At 52.2% G+C, this 11,297-nt stretch overlaps 1 protein-coding gene across 3 annotated transcripts; it reads right to left on the bottom strand.

Annotated features, from left to right (window-relative positions):
• Positions 1–372: 372 nt before the first annotated feature.
• Positions 373–10,716, bottom strand: LOC137612075 (SUN domain-containing ossification factor-like). 3 transcript variants are annotated; one of them, XM_068340398.1, is made up of 24 exons: positions 10,463–10,716; positions 8,773–8,899; positions 7,705–7,806; positions 7,301–7,497; positions 6,152–6,238; positions 5,932–6,067; positions 5,737–5,854; positions 5,527–5,651; positions 5,382–5,449; positions 5,201–5,308; positions 4,965–5,070; positions 4,626–4,646; positions 4,280–4,335; positions 3,884–3,966; positions 3,659–3,724; positions 3,388–3,438; positions 3,238–3,316; positions 1,962–3,158; positions 1,807–1,894; positions 1,610–1,714; positions 1,381–1,538; positions 1,211–1,299; positions 1,075–1,130; positions 373–1,009 (listed from the first exon to the last, which is right to left on the bottom strand). In XM_068340398.1, exons 1-24 carry the CDS (start codon positions 10,525–10,527, stop codon positions 566–568), a joined length of 3,732 nt encoding a protein of 1,243 aa, XP_068196499.1. In that variant the 5' UTR covers positions 10,528–10,716; the 3' UTR covers positions 373–565. The 3 variants fall into 3 exon arrangements, with proteins under 3 accessions (XP_068196499.1, XP_068196500.1, XP_068196501.1); XM_068340399.1 differs by having other exon boundaries at positions 5,932–6,064; XM_068340400.1 differs by lacking the exon at positions 4,626–4,646.
• Between the last annotated feature and the right edge of the window lie 581 nt (positions 10,717–11,297).

The following is an 11,297-nucleotide window of genomic DNA, read 5'->3' as shown; positions in this document are numbered from 1 at the left end:
ACTGGACAGCCGTCTTCGCCCGGGGTGGAGCTCCAGGTGTCTCCAGACAGGTGCGTCCGGTCCGGGCGGAAACGCTCCCCGCGCCCCTCTCCAGATCACCAACGTGGAGAAAGTCCAATCGATTCCCAACAATCACCCGGAGCTGTAGTTTGGTATCTTAACTTTCGAGGCTCCACCGCCCCCCCCTGACGCGCCTCCCGGACTAAAATCCGACACGTTTATTTCCGTTAATTCTCCGTCGAACATGTGTGGTGTTGATGCTTCCGGGCGGAAAACACGGCAAACCATTGGTTCCTACTAACACCAGGTGACCCACGACCACCCCCCAGGAGAACAAACATCTGGTTCACACAAACGTTACTGCAGTGTTGCTCCGATACGTTTCATGGTTTATTGATCTGATTGTCACGTCACAATCAGAGACCTGAGAGCCAATCAGACAGAATCTGGGACCTGGATTTAAAGGACAAACAGAACCCCCCCAGCAGAAACAGGAACAGAACAGAGGAGTGATGCGTTCAGGGACCGTCTGACGGTCGGAGCTCTCGGCTCCCCGGGGGTGACGTCAAACGGGGCCGGAGAGGGCGGGGTTGACCCCGAACGCCCCGGACCTCTGCCCCGTCTTCCTGCTCATGAGGTCCTGTATGCTGGGGAGGGGCAACAGTGTGCTTTTGCCCCTCCGGGGCACCGACAGGAGGTCCACCACGGTGCAGCCGGGCTTGGGACGCCTGCGTCTGGGGGCCCGTTTCTCCGGGGGTGGGGGGAGTCCGTCACAGATTCGGGGGCAGGATGCGGCGAAGCCACAGAAGGAGGGGTCGTCCGAATGCGAGGAGCCCTCAGAGCTGCCCTCCGATGGCGAGTTCCTGCACTGCGGCTGGAGGAACCCGTTTGTGAGGGGCGGGGGGACGCCGTTAGGGACCGCCCCCCCGTTACACGGACCTGGAGCCGCGTGGAGAGACGGCTTCAGGGTCTCCACGACGTCCAGGGCCCTCAGGCGCCGCCGTCTCCTCTGTGCAGGGCGACATAGAGCAGTTATAACCAGTTATAACCTCCACTCAGACAGGTCTCACTCACCTTCCTGCTGGCGGGACAGAGCCCCCGGGGGTCCTGGGGGGGCAGCGTCTCTGGACCTGTGGACAGGATTAATGTCATCATCCAGGGGGTCAAACCTGGGAGGTCGTTGTCGTGACGACGCGGCGCCGACCCTCACCTGCGGCGGAGGTCAGCTGGAGCGAGTCGGAGTGTATGAGGGGGTAGGACGCGCTCCTCTTCAGGGGGGGGTCGTCGCAGGAGAAGTCGCTGTGGGGGGAGACAAAGCGTGACGCCGCGGACGTGAACGAAAGCGTGTGAAACCACCGGCGTGTGGCGCCGCCTTCACACCTGTGGGGGCAGCAGGAGGTGTAGCTCTTAGCCAGGGGGGGCCGTGGCCCGGCGGCGGGGGCCAGGCTGGTGAGGCGGCAGTGGTTAGCACACAGCAGGAGGCCCAGACACAGGCTCAGCAGCAGGGACAGCAGCAGGTAGGTCTGCCTGTCGGACACCTGACCCCCCCAGCCCACAGCGTTAGGAAACACTAACATCACCATGGTGTCCCAGCTGGGGGGGGTCCTACCTCGTCCTGCAGATGGCCCACCCTCACAGACAGGTTCAGGACCAGCCGGGTCACGTTCTCCAGCTGGACCTGCAGAGACTGGATGGACTCGGTCTGACGCTGGTCCTGGGGGGGCACGGATGAAGGGACCCCCACACATCTTTAATATCATTCATTAACGTATTGCCCCCCCCCCCGACCCACAATCCTTTGCTCACCTGCTCCTCTGCCATCCTGGAGGTGTTCTGGAGCTTCATGATGGTTTTGTTGAACGCCTTCTGCATCTCCTCCATCTGCCTCCGATACCTTCAAACAGGACAGACCATGACTCTGTGCCCCCCCAGGGCGGTGCCCCCCCCGGGGCGCTGCTCACCTCTGGCTCAGCTGCTCCAGGTACCTCCCGCTGAGGGACATGTTGACCTCCAGCGCCTTGATGCGGTTGTTGAGCCTCATGAACACGGACTCCTTCTGGCTGGAGCCGTGCACCGGGGGCCCGCTGGGCTCCGTGCCGTTGGGGGGGTCTGCATAGATGTCTGACAGGGGGGGCGAGGCCGGCGAGGGGGGGGGGACCACAGGCGGGGGCGACGACGCGGAGACGTCCTCCACTAAATCCTCCAGCTTAGTGTCGGTGATCAGAGGGTGGGGTTCAGTCACGTCTGGAGGGGGGGGGGCTCCCTCAGAAGAACCGCCTGCCACCACCGCTGGGGGGCTGGAATCAGAGGACGGGGTGGGACGGAGGACTTGAGGCGGGTCTGTGATGCCCAGGGTTTCCATGGGGGTGTTTAGAGGAGGGGGGGGGCCTGTCTGCTCTGGTTCCACTGGGGGGTCGTCCACAGCGGTGGGTCGTACGTCTGCGGCGCCACCTAGAGGCACGGAGGGCTTTAGGGCCGTCTCCCCCCCCAGAACCTCCTGGCTCTCTCCCGGCCCATCAGACGACAGCTGTGGGGTCTCCACGGTGGGGGTGGGTCTGGCAGACGATGCGTCGGAGGCACTGGGGGGGAGGCTGGTGGTCTGACTGGGCTCCAGCGGAGGGGGGTCACGTCTAGGTTGCTCTGCTGCGCCCCCTGGAGGCTGTGACGTCACCGTCGGCTCTGGTTCAGCTTCAGAAGCAGCTTGTTCTTCATGGGGGGCCTCAGCGGGGGGCTGCTGGGATGCAGGACGGCCCCCGGGGGGCGGGGGGGTGTCCCAGTCAGGGTTTTGGATGGAGGGAGGGGTCTGCTTCCTGGACACAGGCTGGCACCTCCTCCTCCTGGACAGCGGAGCTGAACACTGTCGAAGGAGGGACTCCAGGAGGGAGGGGGCGCCGGAGCAGGAAGAGAGGGGACGAGCCCCCCAGCAACACTTCCTGGTTTCCTGCTGCCGCTCTTCATCAGAGTCTTCCTCCGTCTCCAGGAGGGTGATGGTGGAGCCGATGGGCTCCTCCTCCTCTCCCCCCAAAGGAATGACGATCTGCTCCTCCACCGGGGGGAGCTCCTCTGTGCTGTCATCGGCATCAGGCGTCTCCAGTGGGGGGGCCACAGTCACAGGGGAGTCAGCGACTGGGGGGATCTGTTCCTGTTCAGATTCTGGACTGAGGAGAAAACAGAAAACATCCCAAATAAGGAACAGACGTCTGGTGTGACCGGAGGAGGAACCGACGGGCTGCTCACGCTGGGGGGGGGTCTGTAGTGGGGGGCTCAGCCTGGGGGGGCGGCTCAGTCACGTTGGCTTCACTCGATGAAAAGTTGGCTACAAAACAAGAACCTGACATGAAGAGCGGCGTCACAGAGGAACCCGTCTCACGTCCGTCGTCGCCTCACCTCCACCCAGAACGTTCACCGCGATGTTGTTCACCATGGTCAGGATCACGTCTGAGGGCCAGGAAGGGTTAAACATCACCACGGGACCAGTGTGATGTCACCACACGTCACACACCACCACGGGACCAGTGTGATGTCACCACACGTCACACATCACCACGGGACCAGTGTGATGTCATCACACGTCACACATCACCACGGGACCAGTGTGATGTCATCACACATCACCACGGGACCAGTGTGATGTCATCAGGAGGGAGGGAACTGTTACCTTTAGCCGATCCAATCAGATTCTTGGATAACTTGACTTCGCCTGGCGCGTACCCAGGAGGATAATCTATCAGGATCATTGATAACTGATCAGTGTCACAAAACAGCATCACAGCCCTCATTTACATATCTGTCGCAGCTCCGCCTCCTTCTCACACTGAAAACATTCCATCACTTGTTTGGCGTACAGAGAAGGTTTCTGTACAGGACGGCTGTGGGTTCTCACCCGAGTCGTCGTCCTGATCCTCTGGTCTCTCTGGGGGGTCGGCGATCTCCTCGTACTCCTCCACCATACTGGTGCCGAACACCCTGGGGAGAAAACACTCCAGAAATCAGATAATTATACTCTCTGAAGCCAACAGACACCTCTCTGACCAATCAGGTTCCAGCTGGGGCCTGAAGCCCCTGTAACCCCCCCCCCCCCCTGGATCCACTCATTCCCACCAAAAGCCTCGATGCTGCAGTGAAGGGGCAAAGGTCAGCCCGTGACTCTTCATGAAAACACACGACGTCATCCTGACCTGGAGTCTCCATCAGAGAAACGTCTCAGGTTTCACGTCTGATGAGACGCAGAGCCCCCAGAGCCCCCAGAAACACCCCCTACAGAACCAGTGTGACCAACCTGATGAGGCTGAGGGGGCAGAAATGTTCAGAGCCGAAGTGGGACGTCAGCTCCACCTGTGGAACACAACAGCTGTCAGATTATGAAGGAAACACTCAGAGAGTTCTAATCGATCAAAGCAGCCCTCAGTCGTGTTACAGGTGTGACCCCCTCCCAACCACTGCAATGATTCAACCAAACATCTACCACTGATCACACATGCTCCGTCATTTCACAACCAATCAGTTGTGTCGTACGGAGATCACAACAGAAGATCAATAGAGGTTAGCGACTATCAGAGCAGGTTAGATCCCGTGGTGATCGCTACTCAGCTCAGACACCAGCATCCACAACACAAGCAGCTAACCTTCATGTACTTGGTGAACATCTGAGGCCAGAGAGAGAGAGAGGAACAACGTTAGAGGAGCGTTCATGCGTTCACACGCCGCAATCATGCGTTCGACGCCGCCATCATGCGTTCGACGCCGCCATCGACTCTGACGGACAGTTTGAGGCTGTGTGACAGTCTCATCCACGATGAACACAAACTAGTCTCATGTCTTACAGATCATGGACATTCAGACTGTAAGGAGGAACAGACAGGCAGAGCTTCCATTCAAAGAGATTTAGCATTATGGGATGTTATTCTGCTTTAAGGCTGTCACTAAATAGATAAAACGTCATCAGGAATAAAAACACAACTCGCCTTCACATATTTAGCATAAAGATGTTCGTCTAACGGGAAACTCTGGACGGTGCGTTCATCCCGAGCGTGAAAGGTTCCCAGCTTCAGCCACTTGTTGGTGGGATACCTGTGGGGGCGTAGGGTTACTACTTACATTTTCTGTAATAAAGCTGGGACCAAATGTTCTTTACTTTCAGCAGTTTGTTTAGAAGGGATATGTTTCATGCTCAGGTTTTGTAGTAGAGACGTGTTCACACCGATCACTGATGGACACCAGGAAGTCTTTGGGAGACGAGGAGAAGAGCTCAAAGTTAGCGATGTCCAGCTGCTTCACCTGGACGGGCTCACAGAGCTCGATGATGAACCTGAGAACGACACCAACATCTCCATTAACGTCAGTGTGAGGACGGCTGCAGCTGCAGAGCTCAGGGGACCTACCAGAGTTTGTTACTGCAGGGGTTCAGCATGTACAGGTCCATGTTCTCCTTCAGGATGGCTGAGGTGCTCTGATGGAACACAGGACAGGAACCTGAATCAGACCCCAGAGCAGCGTCCCACAGAGCAGCAGCAGCTAGCGCCGTACCTTAGCCTCCGGGTTAGCGCCCAGGATCTTCGCTCCACACTCCACTGAGGCGTAGTTGTTGAAGTTCTTCTGGACCTTCTTGGCCGTGTGAGACGCCCCGTTGTTGGAGGTGTGACCAGACTGAGCTGTAAAGAAGAACATCACCAGGATTCAGCGAGACTTACAATCCGGTCCCATCAGGTGAGGTGACGGACAGCGCTGTGTTCTTACTCTTTTCCTTTTCCACCTCCATCATCTTCCTCTTCCACTCATCAAAAGTGGGGATGTCCTCCGGATCCTTGCCGCTGGCGCTGGAGTCTGTGTCTGCAGCAGCAGGAGAGCTCAGGTCCTGTCACAGAGACGAATGAGGAGGTGGGACGCCGCTGACGGGGGAGAACGGGAGGAAACGGGGTGGGGATTCCTTACGCGCTCCTTCAGCCGGTGCGACGCGTTGGCCTCCAGGTGTTTGCTGTGATCGGGGGAGGAGCTCAGAGGGTCAGCGAGGGTTTTGGTTCCTGTGGTGTGAACGTTGGACGTGTTCTCCAAAACCTTTGGAGGACTGCTGAGCGGACAAAAAACGTAAACACACCCACATCCATCATTCCCAGTTCGGTTTGAATTATGGGACGACTTGGACCGCCCCCACCTGTCGCTCCCATATGGGTTGTTCTCCTCTTCACAGTCAGCTGGAGGCGGGTCAGCATCAGCCGCCTGAGGCGCATCCTCTGAAACACTGACAGGAAACGATTCAAGTTAGATTTCTGCAGCCTCGTCATTTGTGGGACCTCTTCAGAAGAAGGACCTTCTAGTGGTTGTTAAAGCTTGGTTTCACATCTACGCTTCAGCAGGTTTGTTTCATACATGCCGTAAAAAAAAAAGATTTCAAAAGTGACCTGTAAGATGATTCTTTATTAGTCATTAGTGAAGGAGCTACACACGGATACGTGAGCCACAGAAGGATGGATCAGTACAGCCCCCAGACAAACCAGGTATCCAAGTGTCCAGTCAAATGTGAAAAATAGTCATAACGTCTGTTTCAGTTACAGACTTGTGAGGCTGAAAACAGCCGAAAAATGTTTGTATGCACCAAACTGAACTATCTCTGATAGTGATCCCTCGTTCCTCGTGGTTAACGCGTTCCAGGAACCACCCACAAAAATTAAATTCCACGATATAGCGACAAACTATTTATTTTATTATTTAACGTAATTTAAATGTTTCTGAACCCCCCCATACTGATATTAAACCACCTTCTATCTGTGTTACCTTTAAAACACTCTGATAGGCTGTTTAAAGTTCTTTTGTACTAAAGAAAAGTGTTTCTTCAATACAGAAGTGTGCTGCATTCCATGACTCGTGGACACACAGATGCTGTCAGCCAATAGAATGCGCGTACGGTATCACCTGACCACCTACTTAAAATCCACGATGTAGTGAAGCCGTGCATCTTGTAGTGCAAACAAGCGAAGGATTACTGTAAGAAGATTGAATTATTCAGCTCCAGCCGTCATACACTTGTTTTGTGAAGCCACACAAATTATAATCAGCAATCCAGATGATTGGAGCAAATATTAATAAATTCACTCAAATCCTTCTAAGATATCAAATTAAAACCTTATAAAAGACATTACGTTTTGCTTTGACTATAACTGGAGCAGATACTTTATGATTAGTGCTTTAAATGATGCTATTAACTCACAGAGAGGGTCCCACCTTCAGAAACACCAGGATAAAAAAGAGAGGTGAGAGATAACTGGTATGAAGTGAACTGAACAGCTTGGAGGTAACGTCTTACCTCTCTGGGATGTCATCCTGAGCATTAAATCCACTGGGAGTGTCTTCAGGCTCAGCCGCGAAGCCGGACACGGGTCTGAGGTCATGGGGGTCATGGGAGGGTGACACAGCGTTCTGCTTTGGAGCAGGATGTGGATTTTCACAGCTTTGGTCAGTTTCTGTCTCTACTGGTGAACTTCCCTTGTCTGCCTCAGACGCCTGGAGGGGAAACAGGGACGTGTGTTTAGAAAGCTGCTGACACAACCGTCTGCTGGACCAATCACATCCATCAGCCAAACATCTGGAGCTTCAAACAGTTCAGGAATGATCAATGTGAAAAAATTAAATGATCAATGCATACGATTGATTGAGGGAATCCAAAGACCTTCTTTAATGAGTCGATGAAAGTTTTGTGACACTACAGACCTCAGAATGTTTGGTGTCCTCCTCTGGTGTCGCTGGACGATTCTCTATCAGCTGCTCGCTTTCAGACGGGGGGTTGGGAAGCAGCATCCAGTTCTCCTCAAACTAGAAACACACATACACATTTATAAACACACAGATGTCAGTCACACCATGAAGGAGACACAAACACACACACGTGGAAGAAAATGTTGGTACCCCTCTGAAGGAAAAACCCACAGAAACAATTTAAATCTGACAAAATAAATAGAAACTGTTGAAAGCAAACCATTAAAATCCCGACTGGGATTTACCAAACTGCATTTTGACCAGTCACGAGGCTTCTGGGAGAACGTCCTGTGGACAGATGAGACGTTATGTTCTGGGGCTGCTTTGCTGCATCCGGCACAGGGTGTCTTCAGTCTGTTCAGGGTCAAGGAGATCTAAAGGCTATCAAGGTATTCTAGAGAGAAATGTGCTGCGTGGGGTCAGAGAGCCCGATCTCAGTCGCAGGTCATGGGTCTCCTAACAGGATAATGACCTAAAACTCACAGCTAAAAACACCAGAGAATGGTTCAGAGCAGAACGCTGGACTCTTCTGAGGTGGCTCCTCTGAGTCCTGATCTCCTACTGAACATCTGTACAGGAAGCTGAAACAATGCTGTCTGGAGAAGTCGTCCATCAAACCCAACTGGAGCAGTTTGCTCCTGAGGAGTCGACCATAGTACCTGTCAACAGGTGCAGGAGTCTCAGGGACAGTCACAGAAATCATTTGATCGCAGTAATTCTCTCAAAAGGTCGTGCAGCAAAATATGAACTTCTAGGTACCATCATTTTTGTCCAGGCATCTTTCAAAAGTTTGTTTTTTACAAGGATTCTGTTGAAACACAATTCAAAAGAAGTGTCTGATTTTCATTGGTTAATTTTCAGTACATATTATTTCTTTTGTCAGTTTCAAGTTATTTCAGAGACCATTGTTGTTGTTTTTCTATTGTTAACTGAGGGGTACCAACAATTTTCACATGTGTGTGTATTTATCAGACCCTCATGTGAGCCTGGAGCTTCCCAGTGGGTTAGACTGTGCTAGCATACCGCTATCGCTCCATTGTGGTCGTGAACCTTTTCCCCCAGCTCTTCCTGTGAGCTGACGTCCGGAGAGGACTCGGGCGTCTGGGCGTTTTGGTGGGACTCTGTGCAGACGACATGGTGCTTAGAGTGCCTGGAAGGCAAAGGGAAAGAGAGGGAGATCAATCACAACTCAAACATCTCACCTGTTAATGCATCGGTGTAAAAAAATCAGTGGTGATCTCAAACACTTGAGTATGAACGTTATGAACGTTCTACCCAATTGCAGGTTCTTGTACAGAGAGGCAGCTGCCATCTGTTTGAGACAAGTGACAATAAAGGAATTTTGTCCATTTATTTTCCTTGTGGGGTGTTTTTATCAGTTATCTATCCGTGTTGTGTTTGATCACCACATTTCTATCTGGGCCAAAGTGACCGTCCTCCTCCTGACATCGACACAGTAATGAGCAGGAATTACGTGTGGAGCTGTTGCACGAACACGTTCCTCTGAGGGAATCGGTGCAGCTGATCCAGCCCCGGAGGACGCGTTCCCATAGCAACCACCACTTGTCAACACACCAGGCTGTTATCTGGATGGTTGTTGGATTCCAGGTCAGCCAGCGGTCCGGTCGGTGCAGCTGCTGTGTCGATCTGATCGGGGCGGCCAGACTAATCACCAACACTCCGATTAACAACCGACCTTTTGTTTGCTAATTGAAAGCCAGCAGCCACGATAAACAACTCCCACAGGAGCACAAGTTAAGAGTCCTTCTGCTAAATAATCAACTGACTGGATACGGAGTCAAACAGAGGATAAAGGAAGCAGACCTTTTAAACTAATGTGAGGAAATGTAATGAATTTGAGGCCAATATGCCGTCCATACAGGAAAAACCTGAATTTCAAGAACACCAATCATCAGTTCTGTCTGTGACAGACGCCTGACAGCTGTTGCGTCCTCCAACATCTGTCACATGACGAGATAAATCATGGATTAATACGATTTATCAGACCGTTTCTGTTGAACAATATCTGATGGACCTCATCCAACTGTCACCAGCCTGACTGATAAAACCAGCAGCGGAGGACGTCCTCTGGTCAGTGTCCTTGTTGCACCGCAGGCCTGAATGTAATAAACATATAATTACACGTGAGTTTCTGCTGACGCGTAATAACACTGAATACTGGTGGAAGTAGGTCAGGTCAGCATCACCGACATAGACGTTAATCCCAGATTACATCATCCCCTCCGCTTCCACTCCTGTGACGTCAGAGTTCAATCTTTGACTCTGTCTTCTAACATTCTGACTCCAGCCTGTTTAATCTCCCAGAATCCCCCGCGGTCAGTGACAAACCCCCTCGCGCCCACAGCCGTGACCCGGACCTGTGGAGCCTGGGCTAACGTTAGCTTTGATAGCATGGCTCGTGGGAATTAGCCATACATAACACTGAGAGCTAGGCTAGCTCGTTTAGCAGCCGGTTAATTAAACGTTAATAACGAGCTGTGACGTCACGTCGCACCGACGTGAACTCACAAGTCATCCTGGTGCCACATCACTACCCAGCTAGCTCGCTAGCTAACTGATATTAGCTTTAGTTTACTAACAACCCCCCTGTTAATCTGACGTTTGTCAGATTAGCGCTGCGACCGATCGTTAACGTGTTCCGGTGACGTAATAACAACCCCCGGTTCCACCGGAGAGAGTTTTACCGACTTACCGAGTGAGCGCAGCGACACACAAACACACCGACACAAGCCGCCATAGCGGTGGCGTCATCTTCATCCCTCTCCCGCCGGGACGAACATCCTCACACGGGACCGGGAAGCGTTCAAACGGACACGGTTCAAACCGTCGGTCTCTGGTGGTCAAAACAACCGGAGACTCCGGGGAGACACCTGTGGTCCGCTGCTGGGAGGAAGTGTGTTGTTACGGGCTGTCACCAGCGTCCAACCTGCTAGCGAGCGTCACCGCGCGTCATCGCTCGGCTGGCCAATCAGAGCACAGAGATTGTTGCTCTGTTTAGACGGAGAGCGTGCGGTGAGCGCTCGTTTCTGAACCTTCGCTCGTCCGGGCGGGTGGAGTTAAAACATTCTTTTTAATGTTTTGTTTTTTAATGACGACAAACACAACTAACGATGATAATAACTGTCCCGGAATTATGTAAATCTGTTATATACACGATTAAAAGTCTTCAGCGGTGTTTAGTACTCAACACCGAAGTAGTACAACCCAAAATTTAATACCACAAATAGAGAAGCACATTTTAGAATCAAATTAATTTATAATTTAATCTGTATTGAAATTGCTGTTGTACTTTTTTTGATATATTGACCAGTTTTCCTTTCCTTTGTTATGGAACATTATTCATAACTTAATTATTTGTTTACAACAAACAACATCAGGAAGAAAGTCTCAGCTTCTGTCTTTGGATCCAAGAACTTGAAGACGTTTAAGTAGCATTTACCACAAAATCACATATTTTTATATGGATGTTTACATTCTTTAAATAAAGACGCCAACTTTGTGCGAACACGTTAAATTAATTAAATATT

The sequence above is a fragment of the Antennarius striatus genome, chromosome 18 (genome assembly GCF_040054535.1).
Source record: "Antennarius striatus isolate MH-2024 chromosome 18, ASM4005453v1, whole genome shotgun sequence".
Taxonomy (NCBI): Eukaryota; Metazoa; Chordata; class Actinopteri; order Lophiiformes; family Antennariidae; genus Antennarius; species Antennarius striatus.
The sequence above is the reverse complement of the archived record's forward strand: the minus strand, read 5'-3'. Positions and strand labels throughout refer to the sequence as shown.

Bases quoted from the DNA above. Each gene is read 5' to 3' on its own strand.
- LOC137612075 (XM_068340398.1), bottom strand. From the start codon at position 10,527: ATGAAGATGACGCCACCGCTATGGCGGCTTGTGTCGGTGTGTTTGTGT. The intron at 5,450-5,526 runs GTACGGCGCTAG...GTGTTCCATCAG, and splicing joins GCGCTAACCCGGAGGCTAAG to AGCACCTCAGCCATCCTGAA. The intron at 1,539-1,609 runs GTAGGACCCCCC...TGGGGGGGTCAG, and splicing joins TGGGCCATCTGCAGGACGAG to GTGTCCGACAGGCAGACCTA.